This window comes from Lynx rufus, unplaced genomic scaffold (assembly GCF_022079265.1).
Source record: "Lynx rufus isolate CCGP_SWC_20201006 ecotype Redwood Valley unplaced genomic scaffold, mLynRuf1.p SCAF_13, whole genome shotgun sequence".
Lineage (NCBI taxonomy): Eukaryota > Metazoa > Chordata > Mammalia > Carnivora > Felidae > Lynx > Lynx rufus.
In genome coordinates, this window is record NW_025814827.1 from 52,628,659 (window position 1) to 52,654,585 (window position 25,927).

The 25,927-nt window shown below is 36.5% G+C and overlaps 1 protein-coding gene across 1 annotated transcript in view; it reads right to left on the minus strand.

The window, feature by feature from the left end:
• The window catches only part of HEATR5A (HEAT repeat containing 5A), a 121,160-nt gene that overhangs the window by 9,159 nt on the left and 86,074 nt on the right, over positions 1–25,927 (minus strand). Inside the window, exons 25-35 of the mRNA XM_047075579.1 lie at positions 25,371–25,610; positions 23,702–23,883; positions 22,223–22,291; positions 20,604–20,783; positions 17,999–18,221; positions 15,836–16,084; positions 13,482–13,609; positions 12,033–12,180; positions 10,610–10,882; positions 8,866–9,090; positions 3,949–4,100 (exon numbers count right to left, since the gene is read on the minus strand). Coding sequence (XP_046931535.1) covers positions 3,949–4,100; positions 8,866–9,090; positions 10,610–10,882; positions 12,033–12,180; positions 13,482–13,609; positions 15,836–16,084; positions 17,999–18,221; positions 20,604–20,783; positions 22,223–22,291; positions 23,702–23,883; positions 25,371–25,610 — 2,069 coding nt within the window. The remainder of the gene's footprint in view (positions 1–3,948; positions 4,101–8,865; positions 9,091–10,609; positions 10,883–12,032; positions 12,181–13,481; positions 13,610–15,835; positions 16,085–17,998; positions 18,222–20,603; positions 20,784–22,222; positions 22,292–23,701; positions 23,884–25,370; positions 25,611–25,927) is intronic.

Consider the following 25,927-nt stretch of genomic DNA (forward strand, 5'->3'; position numbering starts at 1 on the left):
AACAATCTTTCCTAGTAAAAGAACTAAGTTTTTTTTTGTTTTTTTTTTTTTAAGACAAGTATGTAACTTTCTGTATTGCCTGTGAAATCTTTAACTGTCTTTCTGGCTAAATGGATAACCAAGTAATGTTTCACAGTGACCTACAGTCCTACTATTTGACCAAATATTTTAAAACCTTTTGATATTATTAGTAAACTTCTCCAAAATCTAATTCTAAATGAAATCTTTTGACTTGGAACCAACTCCGGGATTTTTCATATGGCTCCTAGAAAATCACAAAAGAAGTGTTCTTGCTCCTTATAAAAACAAAGCTGTTAAACTGATTAGGCTATTTGATATTAAATTATGTGAGAAGCATTCTCAAAAGGAAATAATACTAAGTCTTCTTTATGTTGTATTTATGTAGGTATAGGTTATAAATGTTACAGAAAAAATGAAACTCCTGGAAATCTGACATGTCCTAATATTATGTTATTAGTCATAATTCCCATTATTACCTTAAAATATTGTGTGTCATAACCAATTTTTATGTCAGCTGCATTATAATGTACTGTCATCAGAGCTTTAACCATGGACATTTTTAAGTCTTCTATCATGTACAATTACTGTTTTACTCTGATGCTTTTGCAAATGTGGGACTCATGGAAAAGACCCTACCAACAACTGATGCCAATGCAGATTACAAGACGTTGAACTTTGGGTGTGTATTTCACAACTTAAGACGGTTCCCATGGACATCTGGTCCTGTGCAAATACTGGAGACCTTGAAATCAAATTGACTAGGAAGAGAAGTAGCAGACATCAAGGTAGATTGCTTCTATTCAAGATGTCAGATCAAGACTTCTCACTATAACTAAACATGAAATTCTCTCTTCTCTCTCTTCCTTTACTTTGGTACTAGTCTGGGGAAAGATAATGCCATCATCTGTACCTCCCAGGCCATTCTTAATAAACTACAATAGATCTCCTTAGAAGTTACTTACTGAGTTTGACTTTTATGGCCAGAACATCCACTGCCTTGTTTTTACTCTTCTCTGATTATCACTATACTTGCCCAATTAAACACAAATGCCTATGCAAACTGTAGTATATTTATACCCATGTTCTTATGATTACCTAAATCACATCTGCCCCCAATTATGAAAAAGATCTCACCAACAGTACTCATCTGTGCAAGGCATTTAGAACAACTCTTTATTTCAAACTAGATTTATGGAAAACCTAAATGACCCCTGGCTTATACATAAAATGCAATAATCCCTGCAAATGAAGCCATTAATAGTGCCACCTCGGTGAGAGTGGTTTATGCTCCCAATATGATTTATCTTGGTCTGTGGTGGTTATCATTCTCCTTGGGCCTGCAAATGTCTAGATGGCTGGCAATACCTAGGAAATGTCTCTTAGGCTATATGATTATTTATAAGCAAACTGAGACACCTCACTGCTCAACTCCCTGGAATTTACAACGTTGAGTTAGACCTACAAGGAGGCAATAATAATTCAGAAGAAGGTCGTTCTTGATAATAGGATAGCCCTTTATTATTTTTTAGCTGAACAAGGTATCTGTGTTATGGTCAATACCACTTGCTGTACCATGACTATGCTTCTGGGGAAGTTGAAACTCAGCTACATAAGATTTGTGAACAAGCCACACAACTTAACAAACTGACTCCTACAATGGGGTCTTCTGTGATTTAATTGGATTTTAATTGGTTTGGGTCTTGGGGACTGTGGCTGCAAAGTGCACTCCAGACGCTGGGAAATATCCTGCTGATAGCAATCATTATAATAATCTCCCTGGGGGCTCATGAGTGGCTCAATTGGTTAAGTGTCTGACTCTTGATTTTGACTCAGGTCATGATGTCATGATTTGTGAGATTAAGCCCCACGTCAGGCTCTGTGCTGACAGCATGGAGCCTGCTTGGAATTCTCTCTCTCTCTCTCTCTCTCTCTCTCTCTCTCTCTCTCTCTCTGTCTCTGTCTCTGTCTCTGTCTCTCCTCCTCTTTTTTGCCCCTCCTCAGCTCTCACTCTCTCTCTCTCCCCCCTAATAAATAAACATCAAAAAAAAAAAAAAATCTTCCCGGTCCTGTTTTTCCTCAAAGGTTTTAAATGCATGCTCATAGCTGCTAACCACCATGCAAATGATGTGCAAAATATCGGAAAAGGAACACAAAGAATGACCAACTTAAAAAATGTGAACCTGAAGTTGTGACTTGTGAATACCACACAGAGGATCAGCAAACCCTGCAAGAACTTCAGTGGTAGCTGGGAGGGTTGCTAATGCTTTCAACTTGGATCCCATCTCTCAGTTAAGCTGAGAGTATGATCAAAAGGGGGAAGATTGTTAAAAAAAAAAGGAGACAACAGGCCCAAAATGGAGTCACTTGTGCTAAAAGCTCATGTGACCAAACCAAGACTTAATACTTAACTTAGTTACAGTCAATCTGGAATTACCTGGTCAGCACTAGTGAGGTAATCTGCTTGACAGACCCCTGCTGTCTCCCAAAGGAAGGTGACTTTGCCTGAAACAATCCATACTTTGCTAGTAACTTCCTTGTCCTAACCGCCTCCTGTCTGTAAGTCTTTCATTTTGTATGGCTCTTCAGAGCTCTTTTCTATCTGCCAAATGGGATGCTGCCCAATTTATGAAATGTTGAATAAAACAGTAAAGATCTTTACTATTTCTTCAGTTGAATTTTGTTTTTTTAACACAGGCATTCAAATTTGCATGCTAACAATGGCTATGACAGTCTGGAGTGAGAATAGAGGCATAATGGGTTACACAGGATAGCATAACTATGAGTGGCTAACTTTTTTTTTTCTTCTCTACTTCCCATTTTCCTTCTCATATGCCCCTCTGTGATATAAGAAAAAAACAGCACCAAACACAAATGTGACAACTATTTTGGGGATTTCAGAAAACGTTCTAGGTAAAAATCACATATATCTAAATGTTCAAATGGCATGATCTTAAAGTTTTAAGCAACCATGTCTGGACCATATTAACTTTGTGTCATCACACAGCAGAACCACCCTTTGAGACTGCAACATAAAGTTCCTATGAAGCTGAGAGCAACAAATAGGACAGAACAAAAGATGACTATACATTGGGGTGCCTGGGTGCCTCAGCTGGGTAAATGACTGACTTTGGCTCAGGTTGGGATCTCATAGTTTGTGACTTTGAGCCCCATGTTGGGCTCTGTGCTGGCAGCTCGGAGTCTGGAGTCAGATTCTGTGTCTCCCTCTCTCTCTGCCCCTCCCCCCACTCATGTTCTGTTTCTCTCTCAAAAATGAATAAACATTAAAAAAATTTTATAAAAAAAAGATGACTATACATCAAATATGTAAATCATACTTTACCCAATTCACTATGACAGTATTTGAATGATTATTTTTTCCTGAGAGAAAATTTGGTTCTTGTATTTCAGGAGTCAATGAATTTGTGCCACAAACTCATTTTGCAGTGCATAAAGGAATAGGAAGTTAATGTAGCAAATGAAGGGGTCATAAAAGAATGAGATTAACTTGAGCGTACTGCTTTGGGGAGGGTCTCATACTTCATATAAAGAATACTTCATATTCTTGAAGGTATGTGAAGTCTTTCTTTTTTAGGAAATCCACTATAATAAGCTACAAAGTATCTTACTTTGTAAGATGTCCCTTATAATTTCTAAAGATGTATCAACTTTAAGATGCCTCTATTTCAAATTAATTTTTTAAAAAAACATTTCCTTTATCTTTCTCCAACTACACTGTATCCTTGGGGCCAAATAATAAAACCATTATTATTTGGCTTTGTCACCCCAAGAATAAGGAATTACTCCACACCTACAAATAAAAAAAATTAGCCTGGTACTTCTTGTTGGAGCCAACAAAACCACAAAGAAAGTTCTGCAAAAGCCTAAACATATTCCTATTACAAACCTCTTTCTACTAAAGAGACTTACCACAGGATCTTTTATCTCAAGAGTAGCCTTAAATTTCTCAATACAACGCTTCTGAAGGCATGGAATGGTAGTAACTTCTGGACTGGTAGACAAAATAAATACTGTGATAGCAGTAAGGAGACTGATTTCATCAAGTTCTTGATGTGTTCCATCTACTAAAGAGAAATGATCTATCAGAAACATCCCAACATTGACAATTGACATATTTATTGTTCTATATATCTGTGAAGATGCATCTAGTTTGACAGCCAACAATTTCTTTTGTGTACACAACAGTTACAGACAAACACTGATGGAATGATTTTAAGAATCCTGGAAAATGTCATAGGTTTCAAAATGTGCACTGTAAGTAATTCTAGAGCCAAAATTTACGAAAGTGATTATATTCTTCACAGGTAGACATCTGTAAATACCATGTGTAGATTTACCAGGAATATACATTTATTAGTTGTGTGACCTTGGATATCTAACCCCATTTGTCATTTTCTCATTTGTAAAATGGGAGTATTAACAGTACTTACATTTTATAAAGTTATGAGGAGTTATTCAAGTAAATCATTTAGAATAGCATGTTACACATATGCTCAACATGTGTTAGCTATTATCATTTTTGTTGTGAAGCAGATGAGAAATGAATGTACAACTGATTTTTCTTGGTTAAGAATAAGGTATTCATATTTTCATAATACAAATGTCAAGTTTAACTACCTCATGCTTTGCTATATATATATAATTTCTTAACAGTACAGACAAATCTAAAATTATTGCATGGGCCACATTCGAGGAAATTTTCTAGTAGATGTAATTTTCCTTCATTTCCCTCCATATTTGCCTTCATATTCTCATTCAATAATTTTAATGAGCCTGCTGTGAAAACTCAATGTTATTTGAAAAGGAAAAGGCATAGCAAATTCGAGTCACTAAACTGTGTAAGAATGGATTGCTACTTATGAAGAAATGATATACAGAGATAGAGATAATAGCTTTGCTAACATTCATTCAGTAGTTAAGAAACATTCACTATGTGCCAGTACTCTTTCTGGCACTGAGAATACAATTCACAAAGATATACTGTGTACCAGAAAGTAAATGAAGAATTTAATTTCAGTTCATCACAAAGTCTATGAATATAAAAAATTCATTAAAAGAGGGGCGCCTGGGTGGCGCAGTCGGTTAAGCGCCCGACTTCAGCCAGGTCACGATCTCGCGGTCCGTGAGTTCGAGCCCCGCGTCAGGCTCTGGGCTGATGGCTCGGAGCCTGGAGCCTGTTTCCGATTCTGTGTCTCCCTCTCTCTCTGCCCCTCCCCCGTTCATGCTCTGTCTCTCTCTGTCCCAAAAATAAATAAACGTTGAAAAAAAAAAATTTAAAAAAAAAAAATTCATTAAAAGATAAAAGAAAGCAACCCAGGAGTTGCTACATTGGGTGGTCAGAGAGAGCCCTGAGGAGATTAGTATCTGAGCTAACACTTGAGAGACAGTAGCAATGAAAGCAAAATATTATGGATGACTGGGATTTATTTTATAAAAATAATTTGAGTAGTATCATGGTAAAAAAGTACATGGGTCAACACTTAAAATTATGACAGCATCATTATAAGTACTTCATATATATTAAATGTTTAATCCACACAACAGCACCATGAGGTGGGTATTCTTATTTCTCCCATTTTATGGATGAGAGCCTGAGGAATAGAAATTAGTCATCTGCCCAAGCCACACAATTAGTAAGGCAGAAGGTCTGATTCCAGAGAGCATACTGTTAATCATGATGCTATACTGCTATAGAGTTGGCACTTTCAGTCATTCATGGCAACTTGAAACTACAAGAGTAGTTTCAACAGTAGTAAACTAGTCTGTTTGGTAAAAATGTCTTTTTACTTTCAGTGAGATAAAGTTCTCCTGGGTTCCTCTTCCCATTTCTTATAAATTCCTTTATTCCCCCACCCCTGCCCAAATTCCCTTATTCTCACCCTCTTTTACCTAGAATAAACACAAGATTCCCTTAGCAATGGCCCCATGGAGAGGCCTTTGTGGTAGAGAAGCGAGGCTTCCTGCTAATAGCCAGCAAGAGGCTGAAGACTCTTTCCAAGAGCCATGAGTGAATCATCTTGGAAATGGATCCTCTAGCTACAGCCCTGGCCAACATCTTAACAGTAACCTCATGAGAGAGAACCACGCCCCTATGCTGCTTCAAATTCCTGACCTATAAATTATCAGATAATAAATGTTGTTTTAAGCCACAATTTTTGGGCAATTCCTTACACAGAAAATGGTTAACCTGTGATCATCAGTTCCTGCTTTAATTTCTCTCAGTAGATAGTCTAAATCCTCACGGTCCTAACTGCATTCTCTGATAAAAAACAAAAAACCGTGTGTGTGTGTGTGTGTGTGTGTGTGTGTGTGTGTGTGTGTGTGAGATGGAAGAGACAAGCTCATTGTTAACTCTCAACATAAAAACTTATACCTATTACTTCCTATCTATACCTCGTTTTCTTTCCTCAATTGGTAGAGGTTAATCCTTCTAAATGTGCTATGAATTTTATTTCTTCCTGCTTAGAAAGGAACATGGCTTCCTTCCCTAATATTTCTAACTCCAATCCCATCTCTACCTTCTTTTCTCCCACATATGCACAGATTCATGCTAGAGTTTCATCTTAAAAAAAAAAATTCCTTGATCTTGTATTGTCCTTGTCCTTCAGCTTTCTCTTCTTGTCAAGAGAAGTCTATACTCAATCCTTCCCCTTTTCTTACCTCCCGTTTACACCATATTTATACTGTTGACCACTCTCTCACCATTAAAACTCTTTTCTCTGGCTTCTGTGACTGCATTGTCCCCTGAATCTCTTCCCATTTTGCTCCATACACTCAATTTGGGTGATTTTATCCATTCTGTAGGTTGCACTGACAACTCTCAAATGAAATACACATAGTCTAAATCATCTCTAGCTCAAATAACTTTCTTGAACTCCAGACCTCTACATATTTTGCTTCCCTGAATTATCCGATAGGTATTTCAAACTCAATTCGCTACATTCCCCTGAAAATGTTCACTTTGGAATTTCTGTTAATGCTCAGTCAACCCACCCTTTCAATTCCTGAATCAAATTATCAGTAAATTCTGTTAATACATGCTTAACGTTTCATTTTTCATTATTCTCTTTAACCTTACTGCTGCTATCTTACCTCCAAGTATCTTGCTTTGTTTTCTATAGCTGCCACAGTGATTCTTCAGAAATGCAAATCTTAACACTTTACTCTCCTCCTTAAAACCCTTTAGGGATTCTACATGCATATTAAAAGCAGCCCAAATTACAAACCATGCAAACTCTCCATAAAACTGGCCCCATGTACCCTTCAGCCTCATCTCTTTACTAATCACTATTCATCACCCTCCTCTTTTCCCATAACCCCACATTCTTTCTTTACTCTATACCTGCTGTCCCCAAACGTACCATGCTATTTAGGACTACAGATAAAAATGTTGTGCCCGGAGCCCGTTTCTATGATGTCCATGTGGAAAATGCTTTCTAATCCTATAAGAAATTGCCTGAAAAGTCTCTTGGTAGATATACAGGTGTACCACTGAGATCCCCTTCATGGCGGAAGGTGCTGCCCAGCCATGGGGAGTATGGTCAGCTAGCTCCTTCAGGGTTGGCCTCAAGCTAGAGTTGCCTTGACTGAGATCACATCTTTCCTGGGGTAGCCCACATCTGAGGATAAAGTACAGGCCATTTCTGTCCTATGTGAGACACTCAAATGAGCAGGCAACCTGTAGAGCTCCCAACAAATCTGCTGAGCTTTGTTGGGGGCCTGCACTGGAGTCAGACTTCTTTGTCCAATGTTGCCTTCCCCTACTCCTTTCACACCTATCTACAGATGTTGTTCCTTAATAAACCTCTTGCTTCCCAAACTCCATCTCAGCCTGAGCTTCCAGAGAACCCTACCTGTTACACTCTGCCTGATTCACTCACATAGAGCTGATTACTCTAAGTTTTTATCAGTCTCTTTTTTACTGTACTTAGAAATGCAGTGATAATTAAGATATTACTGTTGCCTTCAAGGAGTACTTTGTGGTACTAATCATACATGTTAATCATATGACAATTTTTAGGAACTAGACTCCACGAGACTCCCAACTTTGGGCACAAAGTAGGTGGTCAATAAATGCTGACCTCAACTGAAACTTTTATACCATATAAAATAGAGTATGGTGAATTGTGACATTTTATAAACAGAACAAGGAAGGCAGGGACAATCTGTAATATGTCTAAGGACTTTTTACAATCACCATGATGTCATGTTGAAAATGAAAACTGCACAATAACATGGGTGAACCAAATTTTACAGATACTGAACATAATACTATCATTTATTGATATATGTCAGATAATAAGCAAGATGCTTTCCATGTATTATGTTACTGCTCTAACAATTTCCTGCAACACAATACCCTTATTCTGTTAATGAGAAAACTACAGCTCGGAGAAGTTGAGTAACTTGGCTAGTCAGTTAGCCAGTAAGTGGTGGAGTGAGGATATAAACCTGATTAGTCTTATTTTAGATTTACAATGTGTACTTACGCACTTTTGCCAGCTAGTTATGGATCATACTGTATCTGTAAATTAATTATTACATTTGAAGGTCTCTCACTATTAACTTAATATACAGGAGGCCAGTCATTTAACAGCATTAAAGAGTAAAGATACTAAAATGAGAATACAGATGTTTCTGCTTACACATATTCTCTAAACACATTACACAGTGAATATGTGGTCTCCTCTAGGTGAGAATGCCAAACACCATCAGTTAAATAGCTTATTCTCAAAAAAAAAAAAAAAAAAAAAAAAAACCCAAAAAACACATTCCACTTGGTTTTTAAAGCAAACTGAACAACTACTTCCAAATAGCCTTAATTACCTGGATCCCAACAGTCAAGTACTGTTGTTAAAGCGCTACGGAGAAGATCAGTCCAAGCAGTGTGACTCTTTTCTGCTCTGGCCATGGGAGAGGACAATATTCCTTTCAGAGCCTGTAGGGAAGCTGCAACAGTTGAAGATAACTGGCCCCCAGGTAACTTCACAGCAGTTTCTCTGAGGACCCCAATTGTAAGGTACAATATAGTAGGGAGAATTGAGATGCTTCCTGTAAGATACATTTTTAAAAACACTCTGTGTTTCAGTCTATATATACAGTTCCTAAAAAGAAATCATCAATGAGTAAGGCACTGTCAAAGATTTCTAGCCTTTAAGACATTTTTCATAAAGGATTAAAACTGTTAAGATAATTTAGGTAGGGTTAAGATTTTTAAGACCGGATTACATTTTGGTTGTAATTGAAAATGTTATTTAAATTGTGTCACAGTTTCATCATCTTTTGCTGTCTTACTTGGTGGTTGACAAATGGTGAATTTATTTTTATTTTTTAGTGTTATAAAATACAGATAACATAAAATTTATAATTTTAACCATTTTAAAGTGTACAATTCAGTGGCATTAAGTACATTCACAATGTTGTGCAACCACCGCTAGTATCCACCTGAATTTATTTTATATTAAACTCTTTTTTTTAAGGAACTCAGTACAAATTATTAAACATTTCATGGTCACTAAAGAGTTAAACAGTTATGTTTAAAATGAGATTAAAATTAGAATGGTAAATTTTATGTTTCTAGAGGCTACTCAACAGAACTCTTATGGTGTATTTTTATCCCATATCTTCTATTAGTCACTTTTGCTGCCACTCTTGGGGCAAAGCAGTGTGTGAGAATAAGGAATATAGGTTTTAATTCAAATTGAAACTAAAAATCATGTTAAAAATACGATAGCACATAAATTGATCAAGACATGTTTAAGCAAAGAAAATGCTTACCAATTAAGAAATCTATTAAGTACTAAGTATGTATTAAATTTCCTGAAGGATACAGTATTTCATTGGAAGCAAAACATATTTGTTTGTATATAAGTTTTTCTTTATACGTAATAACCAATTATATATAATGTCTCTATATGATACATAAAACCTATCTACATACAGAAGCAACATTATACACACACATATACACGTATGAAAATGCAAAACTCATTATGAGCTGGAGTTTTTAAGGAAGCATTTACAGGTGACATAGGCCTGGAAATGAACTTCAAAGGAAGGCAAATTATAAAAAAGGGGAGAAGGGATGGGCCTCTTCAGATCATGGACAATAGCACAACGGTGAGGAGCATGAAGGAATCAGGAAGAGACAATGATTCACAGCAAAGCCCTATGGAGCCTTAAATGCTACATTAAAAGTATGGACTTGATTTTGAACTGATGACAAATTTCTGTCATTGAGACAGGAAAATCTGTTATGTATTTTTTACCAAAAAAAAAAAAAAAAAAAGCCTAAGAGCTAATCATTGCCACTCATAGGTTAAAAATATTAACCAAAGAGGAGCATTACCTGTCTAAAGTCCATGCTATCTCTATATTTACCTTCACCCTTTTAGTAAAACAAATTATGAGAATGCATTGTTAATCTTAGAGGATTAAAAACATTACCAACCAAACCTTTGGGTCGGCATTTGTTTAATGAGAAAAGGACTGGCGACCATTATCTCCTTTATTTATTAATACCATTTCTCTCCTTCCAGGTCAAAAAAAGCAATCACATCCCACAGCATACCTTCAGGAGAGCACACTGCAGGGAGTTCCGAGAGGATAACTAATGCTGCTGACACCAATCTGCTTCCATCTTCTGACAGCACCTGTGGCTTGGTAGCTTTTACTCCTGGGCTACCTGTTAATTTAGGATTTAATTCTGGAAGCTGTCTAACTAGAATGCATACACACAATTCCAGGGTTGCAAAAACCAAAGATTTCCCAGGCACAAGTCCTCCTGTGTCCTTTCCCTCTCCAAACTCTGGCAGGGTTTCCTTTTCAGCAGCCCCATCATCAACTAAAACACAGAAAAAACAAGTGTTGAATAATCACTCTGTGTTTGCTTTGCTTTGGGTTGATGGCAATATCATTTCTGCTGTAGGTAAAACATTTAAATGGCTAAAGTCTTGGGTGTTAAAGACTGAAAGAGAAGGTTACAGAGGTAAAAGGAGTTGTCTTTATTATGGCTTCTTACTGCAGAGGATCAAAAAAATTCTGTGTAACCCTCTCAGCCTTAAAACATTGTCTGGTTAACACCTTGCTGTTAAGAATGTGAACCTGACAGGTCCAGGTCCAGCTCCAGTGCCAACCAGCCCAGGACTGCCTGACTCTGGGGCTCCTTCTGAATGACAGAATAAGTCCTTGTGTTTTAAATCCACTCTTAGATTGAGTTTTCTGTTTTATGTAGTCAAATGTAATAGTAAATGATAAACTCATCAATACCAAATTAGACTTATAAACAAACAATTTAATTACTTTGCAAAAAGTCAGTCATTAAAGAACTGTCAGTAGTTACGGGGCACCTGGCTGGCTCAAGAGGAAGAACAAGTGACTCTTGATCTTGGGATCGTGAGTTTGAGCCCCAATGCTGGGTGTAGACATTACTTAAATAAGTAACTTAAAAAAAAAAAAAATTGTCACGGGCACCAGGGTGGCTCAGTCAGTTAAGCATCTGACTTGATTTTGGCTCAGGTCATGACCTCACGGTTCTTGAGACAGAGCCCTGTGTCAGGTGCTGCGCTAACAGTGCAGAGCCTGCTTGGGATTCTTTCTCTCTCTCCCTCTCTCTCTCTACCTCCTCTGCTCATGCTCTCTCACACACACTCTCTCTTTCAAAGAAATAAACATTAAAAAAAAATTGTCAGTAGTTCTTCTGTGTACATTGGTAAACACAGCTAAAGTAAGTACTTAATATAAGGGATATTTTCTCCCCTTCCAGTATTTTGTTAAAATTCTCATTTTCCCCAGGAATAGTGGTTTGGCTACTGACAATACCCAAGCTAACATGTAGAGGTGAATGAAAAGACTTAAAGTTATACCTAGAGAGGTTTTACTTGTACTACACACAACATATTATCAGAACAACACAGACCTAAGAAGACTTTAAGACATAATGCTGATTTGATTATAGTAATATGGTTAATCTGGCATTATGGGTTAACATTCACCTTCTGCACTTCGTCTTTTCTCCTTGACATGTTCTTGAGCTGCACAGATAATCTGTCTTACCACTTCAAGTGAAGCCAACTGAATAGAAGGTGATTCTCGGGTCAAAATTACTCGATGTAGTACATTCAACAACTCGATGCCCAAGTCCTATCACAGAAAACATTTAGGGGAAACTGTAGTGGAAATCACATACTTTCTTTTTTAAAAATACCAATGTTAAATGCCATGAAAAAATTGAAAAAGAGAATATAACAAATTGTTCACAAAGAATAAAGGTGTAGGTACAATAAAGTTAAGTAATACTTGTTCTACTTTAAACCAACTCCAGATTGGTTTTTGTCCAATCTTGCAGGACATGGCACTATGACAAAAGATCATTTTTACACAGGTCCTAAAGTGGGAACATGGAAAGGGAAACTTCCAAAACAAGATGAGAAATGTGACTAAAAGAATTCAAGCACTGCCATCTAGATTTCCAGACCTATACTGAGATTTTCTAGTAATAGCAACAAAGAATGATGGAGAAGGATGACATTAAAAGTGATAAGTTAATAAGCATACAATGGACATCTTTCTCAAGAATACACTGGACAAATATTCTCTCATTTTCCACTTTTCTCTTCTAGTGCTTACTCTGTTGGCTTTTTTTCATCTTTGAAAATAACAGAGTAAATCTGTCATTATTATACTTGTTTTAACATACAGAATAAGCAAGAACAAAAAGCTCACAATTTATTTAAGTACAATCCAAGTTAGGTAGGAAGCTGATTAATAATATAAACCTAATAAACAACAGTGTTAATAGGTTAACTTACAGTCTACATAGAAAAATCATAGTTGCTCTTGGGAAGTAAGTTAAAGGAAATGCCATACTTTTACAGTGGTCCTATTATCATGCTCACAACTGGTTAAGATATTAGTGTTTGACTCCACCTACAGGCTATCCACTAGTCTCTTTAACAACCAGGAAGGAGAACTCAGGCAATGGGAATATTCTGTAACAGACGTAACTACATGAACCAAATAGATTCTCTCTTGGGGAAAGGGAATAGAAGATACAGATGTATATAAAGAACAGGGTGCACCAAAGCAGAAAAATACAAAGAGGGAACGCCACACAGAGCTAGTGGCTACTATACTGGCCATTAGAACATAGCTTCTTCCCATCATGATCGCTTAAGTTCAACTGAAGAGCTGCTATAATGAGTGGTTAACTGGTGGCAGCAGAAATCAGCACAGAAGCAAGGACAGAAAGTGACGTCAGAGGCATGACTGCTCCTGGCTCAGTACAGTCGCTGACAGTATTCCAGTTCTGAGACCTAGTTGGAAAGAAGTTTAGTTTTCTTTTTACTTCTCTGTGTTCATTTTCTGTTTGCTGTGGTAACCTGAACATGTTTGATTCCTGTTCCTTAAAATCTACAGAAGCCTAACAAAAAACAAGAAATCACCTGATCACTGCCAATTTTAGATCTGGGCCAAGGAACATCTAGAAGAGCCTGTAATGCATGTAAGCAAGCAGTAATGCTTTCCATGGTTGCATCTGAGCGTAAGGAACACAGAAATTCCACACTGATTCCTGTAGAAAACCGAAAAAGAGAAGGAGGCTTCTTTGAGATCCTTAGTTTATGAAGTTAAGGAACTCATTTTATATTTTGATAAGATATATAAATAAGCTTAGCAGAAAGGTAATATAAACAAACCACAATGAATTTAAGAGTAAGCAATTAAGGGGTGCCTATGTAGCTCAGTCAGTTAAGTATCCGACTCTTAAGGTCGTGAGTTCAAGCCTTAGGCTGGGCTCCACACTTGGTGTGAGCCGACTTTAAAAAAACAAAACAAAACAAAACAAAAAAACACTAAACAATTAAGTGATAAAGCAAGTCTTCTTTGTTAGTTGTTTTTATCCACAGGTACATGTAGAATAATCTCAATTAGGCTTGTGTACTACTGCACAGTTGCTATGAAATAGTTCAAAGATGCAAAATTATAATAAAATTATACTAGAGAACATGTAGTTTGTTGTTGTTGTTGTTGTTGTTGTTTTTTAAATAGGTCTACATACCAATGTGGGTCCTGAATTCATGACCCCAAGATCAAGAGTTGCATGCTCTACCAACTGAGCCAGCCAGGCGCCCCAACATGCAGTTGTATAACCTTAACCTTACTAAAAGTGAGTGATTATCATGGATCACTGTATCTTTACATCTACCATTTCATTTCATTCTCATCATAGCTGACGAAGTAGGTGCTATTTTTCTTTGTTAAGATTTTTAAGTAATCTCCCACCTAACATGGGCCTTGGACTCACAACCGTGATATCAAGAGTCTCATGCTCTACTGCCAGCTGGGCACCCCAGGTACTATTACTAACGCTCTTTTTGATAGAGAGATGAACACACAGAGCTTAAGTTATTTAATTGGCTCAAGGTCAGTTACAATGTGGTACATGAAGAATTTGAACTGAGGTAGTCAAACTGCATAGCTTATGCTCACAATAACTGCCCTTCTTTATTCTTAAGTTTGTTTTTAAAAAGCTCTTATCTCAAGGCAAACGGAAATAAAGTTTAATATACCCAAGGATATAGGAAATCTGATCATGTCTGGCCTGAGAAGGAATAATAATAGAAGTTTTCTGAACCATAAAATTTAATCATTTATATTTGTAACCCTTATATTTTATTTAATCAATAATTTCTTTATAGGTAATGAGCTATAATGTGTTGTTTTCTAAGAACTAGGTAAAATATGAAACATTTCTTTCATTTATTCTAGAGACTCACTATATCTTAGAAAGATTATTTCACTTTAAAAATGAAGTTCCTCAGGGTGCCTGGATGACTCAGTTGGTTAAGCATTCCACTCTTGATTTCAGCTCAGGCCGTGATCTCATAGTTCGTGGGTTCAAGCCATGAGTTGGGCTCTGTGCTGTGAGTACAGAATGTGCCTGGGATTCTCTCTCTCCCTCCCTCCCTCTCTCTCTCTTTTTGCTTCCCCCACCCCCTCACATAGGGGCTCTCTTTCTCTCAAAATAAATAAATAAACTTTACAAAATTGAAGTTCCAGGAAAGCCAAAGAATGGATTAAACTTCATAATCTAAAAAAATCTCATTTATCTTTGACCTTAAATATTTGCTTGCACTTTTGTACCTGTGAGTATACTTGAACCTTGTAATTCTTAAGAATGCAGATAGGAGCCCACAGTGGGGACAGGTAGACTGCCTCAGTATATTGATATTTTTAATATATACAGAGAAATTTAAAAATTTTATAATTAAAAAAATGTTTATTTTTGAGAAAGAAAGAGAGAGAGAGAAAGAGAGAGAGAGAGAGAGTGAGCGAGCATGAGTGGGGTAGGGGCAGAGAGATAGGGAGACACAGAATCTGAAGCAGATTCCAGGCTCTGAGTTGTCAGCACAGAGCCTGATGTGGGGCTTGAACTCATGAACTGTGAGACCATGACTGGAGCTTACAAAGTTGGATGTTTAACTGACTGAGCCACCCCGACGCCCCCAAAAAATGTATAGATCTACATGGATCTTTTAAAAATTATGTACAAAGAACTAGGATTGTCTTATAATTTCTATAATTCATTCAACATGATGCTGAAGCCAGCCTGTAAGTGGGATTCTAGACTTAATGACATCTGCAATTTTGTAAAATGTTATAAGTTCACTCATTTATATCAAGGTTATCACTAACACCTAACAAAGATGAAGTAATCACCACCAAGAGTTGATAGGCAGTGAGGCACAATTCAAGAAAAACTTTGTAGGGTTAGAAGATTGTTAGTTCTTTTACTGACCTAAAATAAGATGGAATCTATCAGTGCAGACATCCTCAGGTGACTTTACTGTAGCCCCAGATGATGAACCTTGACACATAGAAGTAGGTGTTACAGGTCTTGAAAGATGAGATACTCCTTCATCTGGGTCAGCAACCACAAAGCCTGTGCTGGTAAGCCACAATGCTGTAGCATGCAGGATAAGTGCCCAGGAGTTGTAATAATGCAATTTTGCATTTTCACTAGTCTCTGCTGTGTAGAAAGCACCGCCTACAAAAAAGCAGAAGCAGTTTAAGGAGGAATAAAAGAGATTAGCTCCTACTACATCTTTTGTCTTCTTTGTTGTAAGATAACAAATCATTCCTATCATCCCAAGTTTCTTTAAGGAACTTACATGTGGTGTGTATTTGAAACAAACATTGCTGCCCATTTACTTACTTACAAGATTAATATAAACATTTTGCCTTTCTTAAATCATTACTTATAAAAAAAAAAGAAAAAAAAACCCTAGAACTTAGTTATACCACTAATTTTTATCCCTCTTTCTATAACCAATCTCTTCAAGTCAGTGTGAAATCACTCCCACAATAGATGTTTGTATTCATAAATAATATGTGCTATTATTTTGTGTTTAACTTTACTTAAAAGACCCCATATTGTATGTAACCTTTTTTTTATTTTTGAGAGAGAGAGAAAGAGAGACAGAGCACAAGCAGGGGAGGGGCAGAGAGAGAGGGAGACATAGAATCTGAAACAGGCTCCAGGCTCTGAGCTGTCAGCACAGAGCCCGACTCGGGGCTTGAACTCACAAACTGTGAGTTCATGACCTGAGATGAAGTCAGACAGAGCCACCCAGATGCCCCATATGTAACCTTTTTTAACTTGCTTTTTTCACCTAACTTTATGTTTTGAGATTTACTTATGTTGATTCATGCCTGTCATTCACTAGTGGCTGACAACTATGGCAATAAATCAGTTTATTTCCATTTTGATGCTACTGAAAAGTACAAAAACCACTCCTATCTCTTTGTGTATAATTCCAGGTAAAATTCTAACAGGGGTTGGCAGGCTGATTTAGAATTTATCAAAGAGTAAAAACAAAACAAAACAAAAAACCAAAACACAAAGAAACCCCCACACACAACATTTTGGAATAACATGAAGAATAAAAGTGGCTACCAAATATCCAATCCATAAAATGCAGTATTAATCACTGACTACAAAATTAGATGTTATCCCCATTCCATACACACAAAATAAATCTAGCTGCACTAAAGCCCAAAATGTAAAAAGCAAAACTGTAATGCTTCTAGTCTTTATGATCTTAAATAAAAAAATCTATCAGGTATTACACAAAACCACAAACCATAAATGACTGATTACATTAGTTTTAGAAAAATAAAGAAAGAATAAGCTATAGACTTGGGAAGCATGCAATCATAAAGGAATGATACTAAAGTTACATAAGAGATTAACAAGCCAGTAAAATCATGACAAATACCAAGTAGAAAATGGACAAGGCCTATGACTAGGTGATTGATGGAAGAAGAAACTTAGCCCATAAACCTATAGAAAAAGGTTTTCAATCAATGAAAAAACAAAATAAAACAATGAAAAACTATTTCATACCCACCTAACGGCAGAAATTATCAAGTATGACAACACATAATGGTAGAAGATGTAGTGAAACAGAAACATGCTGTTGGTGGGCATATGAATTGTTTTAAATGCTAGGGCCCCTGAGTGGCTCAGTTGGTTATGCATCTGCCTCTTCGTTTTGGCAAGGGTCATTATCTCATGGTTTTTTGAGTTCAAGCCCCTCAATGGCATCTGTGCTGGCAACATGGAGCCTGCTTAGGATTCTACATCGCAACCCCCCACCCCGCCCCTTCCTCACTTGCATGGTCTCTGTCTCTCTCAAAATAAATAAATAAACTTAAAAAAAATTGTTATAACTGCTTTGGAGAGCAATATGGCAGTACCTTGTGAGGTAAGATGTGCATGCCTTATTATCTAGAAGGTCAACTTCAGGGTATCTAGCCTCAAGCAACACTCACATGCTGAGTCTATAAATGGAAATTATTCTACAGAAAATGTTTCAGATAAATATTACTTGCTAAGGGATAAATTCTGAAAAGTTACTGTCACTCTAGGAATTATGTACATCTATTACAAACCCCTTACCTTCAACAGGAAGTTGGGAAGCAAATTCTGAAGGCAAAGTTAAGAGAGCAAAATCCTGAAGCGCAGCAAGCCAGAGCCTACTCAGCGTGCCCAGGTCTGTGTGAACCAAGTCAAGGAGTCCATCTGATGAATATGACCCATTTCTGACACTCTCTTCTGAACAGGTGGTAGTCTTCAAAGGTTGTCTGTGGCTTTTATGTCTTTCTACAGCAATTATGTAAACCTGTTAAAGGGTTAATTTGTAATTAGGAAGCTCTTATACCCATTAAAAAGGTGCTAAAATATTTTTATCTTGCTGAGGAGACCAACCTTACTTTTAAGCATACTGTACTTCAAATGCACTCTGATGCCAAGGTATACACATGTAGCCACACACGCAAACTGGGATAGAAAGATCTAAAAATATTCTCTTTAATGGGATGCAACTAGGGATAGCAAATGCTTGACAACTATGCTGCCATTCTGCACTTTGACATCCCTGAAAGCTCCAACTAAATGATCACAACACTCTTTCTCACTGAGTCTAGTTATAGCCCTATAATCCACCTCAATAAATGGCTTCAGATGGCCATTTCTGAATGGCAATAAGCTGAAATACTAAAAATATTCTTTCAAAGTTACTTCTAAATCACCATAAAAAGTTTACATAAATAGAATCAAGATGGACTGTTCATAGGACTGTAAAATGTGAAAGTAGGGGAGCCCCACTGGCTCAGTCAGTTAAGCATCTGGCTCTTGGTTTCGGCTCAGGTCATGATCTCACTTTGTGAGTTAGAGCCCACTTCGGGCTCTGTGCTAACAGTGTGGAGCCTGCTTAGAATTCTCTCTCTCCCTCTCCCTGCTCCTCCCCCACTCTTGTGCGTGCTCGCTCACTCTCTCTCAAAATAAATAGAGATAAAAAAAAAAAAAAGAGAGGCCTATATATGTTTTAGACATTATTCCAGAAGTAACATGCAAAGAAGATACTTTATTTTCATTTCATGGTAAAAGAGCTAAGTCTGAAATCTGGTTTTTTTATGGTCTTGAGTTTATGAATGTTTTTCAGGGTCTGCTGGTAATGGAATAAATTTGATTTTGATATCTAAGAATTTCCTAAAGATAGATTTGTACTAGACAAAGCATGTTAAGTTACACATGAGCCTGCATTTACATTTTGAACATTTTGAAAGCACAATTGTTTTAGTAATTGTGTTACTAAATTGGAAGCTACCATAACAATAGTTTCTAGATGACCTCAGGGCACATACAAGTAAGTGAGAAAGGTTTACAGATTCTCAGACCAAAAAAAAAAAAAAAACAAGAATGTGAAAGTATTCAACACAGGATATAACATGTACTACCCCTTTATCTACAATTCTGACATCTAAAAAGCACTGAAAAATACTTAATTTGGTGGCAAAATTGACTGAATTTATTTGAGACGATTCATAGTCTCCATTCAACATAGTGTGAATATTCAAACACTTTACTACAACTATATCAATGTGCTTGATTATAGATTCTATGGTATTGCTTCAATTTTTTGGAGGGATACATGGAATATGTACTGTATTACTTTTCAAAAATTCCCCAAATTCTGAATTCCAAATGTATCTGGCTCCAAGGATTTTAGATAGGAGATTATGGACCTTGGTTGTACAGAATCTGTTCGTCAGTCATTATTTTTACTGAGGAGAGAATGGGAGATAAGGGGCTTACGCAAGAGCCCAGAGATTAAAATTATTATAAAGAACACTACATAAGCAGAGAATTATTTATAAAAATAGGTTACAGAGATGAGAAAATTTCTGTTTGCTCTACTAACAGCAAATGTTTAAAAGCATACAGAGTTTACTGTTAAAGATCATTAGTTCTAGGCAGAACTACTTCCTAAATAAGGTTTGTCAAACCCAAATAATGACAAAAATACATGGACTCCAATCTTCAGGTTTTAATTTGCTCTAATGGAGGAAATGTTTTTTACATATTGGTTAATTCTCTCAGCCGCAATCTGAGACTATATACCTTCATTAAAATGATATATGAACTGAGGCTGGCCAAGCTTGGGAACTGCTGAAACCCCAATGATGTGTATACATGAGCGCATTATATTATTCCATCTACTTTCGTATGTGCTCATTTTCGTAGTAAACCTAAAAATTATTTCTCTTTCTTCCTGATTAGAACAGTAAATAAAGTTAAACATTTTCCTATAAGATTTCACTAATTTTGGAAAAGAAAATGACTGTTATTTAATAATTAAAAGCTATTCTGTGAAAGAGCTCTAAAAAAAACAGTGAAGTATGTACAGAATTGATATAACATACAAGCAAACCCACACTTCCAAAATTCAGATGTCAATAAAAGTTGATTTCCACTGGTTATTACAAAGTCCTTGCAGCTCATGGCTGCCCCTGCCTAAAGTAGCAGATAACAGGCAATAAAAGATATTTTAGAATGCTTGGCTAAAAAGTCAATTAATATATAAAAAAATCTCATGTTGAACATCTTTTCTTAATCTTAAAAATGGACTTATTGCGTTTTAAACAGTCAATTTCAATTTATAGCCTACGGTGTTTATTAACAACTTCTAAAATTCCAGTTATAAATGGAGAAGCACACTAACCTCTGCCCAGGCTTTCAGCACAGCTAAGATCTCCATGGTAGAAGCACTTTCATTATATAAGTGACTCAGAGCTTCTTTTCCAGCCTGTATTTTTGTTAATGATGAAACAAGCAACTGATGAACTCTTCGGAGATCATTAAGGTCACTCACAACTCCACTTGCTATCCAGGCACTGCAAACCTGGTTTTTAAGAAAATCAAGTTACATTTAAAAATTATAAATACCTCCCTTGTAAGTTCAGCAGAGCTCACCCATATCTCAGGAATCTAGACAATGAAATCATCTTGCTATCAGGAAACCCAAAGGATGTGGCTGATAATGCCAGTCAAAAGCCAGCATTGTAAAAGGGAATGAAGTCTAAGGTTGAAGCAAGGAAACCAGTGCTGGTTAGTATATAAATCAGAGAGTTTCAGGTGTTATTAATATGGAGAAATGCAGCCACGAAAGGTACCACTTTAATAAATGTTTGGATTAACATTTGAATTAAATCTTCAATCTTGATTGGAGCGCCTGGGTGGCTCAGTTGGTTGAACGTCCAACTTCAGCCTGGGTCATGATCTCGTGATTCGTGGTTTGAGCCCCACATCTGCGCTCTCTATGCAGAGCCTGCTTGGGATCCTCTGTTCCTCTCTCTCTTCCTCTGCCCCTCCCCTGCTCACTCTCTCTCTCTCTCTCAAAAATAAATAAAACATTAAAAAAAATTCAATCTTGATTATTTCTTCTTACTCTTTTAAAAGCAGAGATTGTGTGGTTAATATAACTGCTGAAAGATAAAGAACTTAACATTTAAAACCCCAATGAAAATTTTGGTTATTTTGAAAATGAGATACTAAAAATGTTTTAAAACAAAACATCATTAATAATTCTCCAATGCATGGGGCGCCTGGGTGGCGCAGTTGGTTAAGCGTCCGACTTCAGTCAGGTCACGATCTCGCGGTCCAGGAGTTCGAGCCCCGCGTCAGGCTCTGGGCTGATGGCTCAGAGCCTGGAGCCTGTTTCCGATTCTGTGTCTCCCTCTCTCTCTGCCCCTCCCCCGTTCATGCTCTGTCTCTCTCTGTCCCAAAAATAAATAAACGTTGAAAAAAAAAATAATTAAAAAAAAAAAATAATTCTCCAATGCAAACAACTTGCTCAATTATCAGAGGTTTTCCTGGATCACAATATTTTTCTTTTTCTAGAAAAAAACTAATTTTTCCTCTTCCATCTATTTATTTACTTCCTGTCTCATTTAACAAAAGATTTTAATGACTTATAGCAAGAATACAAACAATGAAGTGATAATAGAGACCTCATACAACATTTAATACAGTTCCCTGAATATTCAAGGTACTAAAATACAAGTGAATTCAAGTGAATAAAAGAAAGTTGAAAGAATGGACTAAAGTTAGTTTATTCCATTATGTTTAGAAATAATTCAAAGTCAGTTCTGCTTTAGGGCTGGATATTGAAAGTCTGACAATCACTCCCAGAAAAGTAACTTTAAAACTGTAGATTATAATGGCTCTTAGATACATGAAAAAATGTTCGATCTCACTTGAAATACAAATCTAAAGTATTCTAAGATACCCTGTGCTAAGAGAGGTTTTTACTTTTTAAGTTCTGTCTTTTTAACCATTTACCTGACATGCTTTGGCAGTGACATCAGGTGGTGTCTCTGAGGCGAAGGCTGGCCTAAGTGCCGCTCCTACCTGGCAACAAATGATAGGAAATACCAAGCATCAATAAGTAAGACAGCGCAAACTCTTCATCTCTTTAATATTTTTAAATTGTTTACAATGGGTATTCTGGACACCTGTTTCTTTCTGCCTGTCCACTATATCTGTTTTTAGATAAAAGCACCTCAATTTTCCTTTGAGGAACCTTCTCTTATCTCCTGTTGTTGCTATGGAGATGAGAGCACTGGTGACTCCAGGGATCCAACCAGGGGTAATGAAAGCTCTCCTTGAAGATGTTTGCTGGGAATACTGGGACAGAAGCATGGTCTCTTTTTAAGACTGGGTGCGTGGAGCACCTGGACGGCTCAGTCAGTTAAGCGTCTGACTCTTGGTTTCAGCTCAGGTCGTGGAGCCCTGAGTCAGGCTATGTGCTGGCAGTGCAGGGCCTACTTGGGATTCTGTCTCCTTCTCTCTCTGCCCCTCCCCCATCTGCACTCTGACTCTCTCAAAATAAATAAATTTAAGAAAAAAAAAAGACTGGGTGCTAAGAGAGAGCCATTTTGATACAACTTGGAGAGAGCAAACTTGAGAATAAAGCTGGTGTAGAAGACAACAGAGCCAACTGCGATTCTTGAAAATAATTTTCCTCTTCAGTTTAAGTGAGCTATAATTATATTTCTATCATTGCAATTTTTTAAAACAAGCTCTATGCCCAACATGGGGCTCGAACTCATGACCCTGAGATTGAGAGTCCCATGCTCTACCCATTGAGCCGGCCAGGTGCCACTCATTTGCAATTTTAAGAGGACTAAGAATATAACAGAGCTCCCCTTACAGTGAATTGTAATATTTCATTCTAATATGACAGTTCTATATAACTCGAGTCCCTTCCTTTTGCTTTCTCCTGGAACATACATGGGCATTTCCTGCTAGGAAGATGTGACGGAGACAGCTAGTCAACTGGTAAACTGTTCCTGGTTCCCTAAATGCTAACCCACAAAAGCTGCCTCTGAATCATGAGAGGTAGGGAAGGATAAATGTTGCTGGAGGATTACATGTAATGTGTGTGATAGAACACTCATCTATTCCAGGAGTGACAAGCATGTAGCCTAAATGGAATATTTAGTAATGATTTAGCATATCTTAGGAATATTCAGGTATTTTGTAAAGAATTTAATTAGCAGAGTACTTTATTCCCCCACATTACCTAGCAGGTTTTGACTATTAACCTTTACTGTTAAAAAAGACCTGTTTATGTACCACTTTGCTTTTACTTCGGAGACTTCTTCTTCAAACACAGACATTTTCTATATGCTGATTATATATTGGTGACATATTAGCAGAGACATATACTCATTATGTAAAAAAAAAAGTAGTAAATACTTTCACAGACTTTTTATCCAAGGTGTTAAAAAATAAAATTCTCTAACAGAAAGTGCTTACATTGGCTTGATACTGTTCCAGGATCACATGACCTGGAAACTCTGGTTCTGGAATAGCTGCAAATCGCCGAATAACAACTAACAGTGTTTCAAGGCCAGAAAGACGGAGCTGGTCACTATGATCTGTGGCAGCCATAAAGGCCATGCGAATTACGTCGGCAAGATGTAGCACCAAAAAGTCATCTACAAGATTAAAAAAGTCTTATCAAGAAAAAGCATATGCTGGAACTAAGATTTATGTTAAATAATCATTTCTTCTCCCTTTGATTTCACAGACGTTTCTAGACTTTCTTTTAAATACCTCTGATTTGATTTACTGTTTTGTTTTATTGTTTATTAAACATAGACTTTAAAGATGGAGTTACTAGGCTCCTGCAAACAATCACAGCAAGAAACTCCCAAAGCAAACAATTACACAGCTATTCAAAAACCAAAGGCAAAATTAGCATCCTTTAAAAGAGTATTAGTAGTACTATCAATAAAAACTTTGTTCGGACTTTTCGATAAAAGCATTTTAGAAGATATTTAGGAAACTTTGGGTGTTGACGAATTAGGCAGCTAATTTTTCTCTTTGTGCCAAGTTGAAGCTAAAAGACTTAACGTTTCTTTTGAAAAACAGTTTTATGTGGTTCTTTATTTGGACTAGATTATCTTATTTTTCTATGTCTTGGCACACATACAAATAACAGGAATATTAAAAAATATTTGTAGCTATAAAATTATAAATGAGAATTCCTTTCATTCCTACAATACGTTCTTCGGTATAATTCTACAGGACACAGGACAATCCTTTAATAATATTCCAACAATAAAATGTTCAGGGGTACAACTAAATTCTACCTAAAATATATCTGGGACTAATTTTAAGAATGTTATGGGTCACGATAAAGAAACCAACTCATCTTAGCAAGTGCCAATTACAATTTTAATTGGGAACAAAGGAATTACTGAGCATCTCTGATATACTAATTTTATACCTATTGGTCTAGCATGGTGCTTATCAATAAATGCTTGCTTGAAAAATCATTAAAACACAGATACCTAATTCGTACTCCCACACTGACAATAGCAACATTTTGCTATATAATTCTTTTGTCTGGTAAAAAATATATCCATGGCTTTTAGATATGTGCACTGTGTCTTTGAACATAATGTGCTTAAGTGAATTTTGAAAATTAGACATCAAACCATAATACACACACAGATCCCTTTAGGTACAGACAATAAAACTGAACAAAAAAAGGGGGAAATGATCTTGCAAGCAGGTTTACTTTACAGTGTGATACGCTCAAATGTTTTCTGGGTAATATTTATGAAACCAAAATAATCTATAAGCAAAATTACTATAGGTTATAATTCAGAAAATAAATTTTCGGAGCTAGCTAATAGTGCACAAACTACTTTCCAAGAACATGATTATAAACTTAACTCATGCACATGCCCATTAAACATAAGTAAATGACTATTTAAGAAACTTAATCATTAAAAATGTGTTTAAACATTAGAACTATGCTTAACTTTTAGCTTATATAAATATTATAGTCAGTTTCATAACTGATTTGGAACAATACAAACTCTTTCTAGTTTTACTTCTTAAATTAATATTAAAAACATAGGCAGACAACATTTCTATGTATATGCTTTGGTCTCTTCATTATTATGTCACTTACTTCTTGAATCCCTTTTTTTCATTTCTTGTGCTAAAGCAATGTCAAAATGTGCGCTGTGTGCATTCTCACACTGGTTAATTATCCTACAGACACATTCGGCAGCAAAGACTCTAGTGGCCCATCGGGGATTGGTAAAGGGATAGGATTTGTCATCATTTCTGGTGGTCAGAACTGAGGCATCATCCTCTTTATCTCCTTCCTCTTCTTGCATTGTATCCACACAAGTTACAGTTGTAAAATCTTTTATCAAGGGAGAATACATGTAATTACAATCAAATGGAAGACATATTTATGACTTCAAATTGAGACTAGAATTGTTGCTTATACATCTTCAACAGTGTAATATAATCATATCTAGTAACTACAGACAGCAGTGGTATCCAAAGAAATGCTGTAAGAACTGTTCCAGGTCAAAATGACAAAGTTGTTCCAATTATATTGAAAGTTAACAAACTAAACATGATACTATAGACATGATACTAAATACTAGGATAATCATCAGTCCCCTGTATGTAGACAGTTATGCTTAAGGAGGCTCAAAATTCTCTCGTATCCAG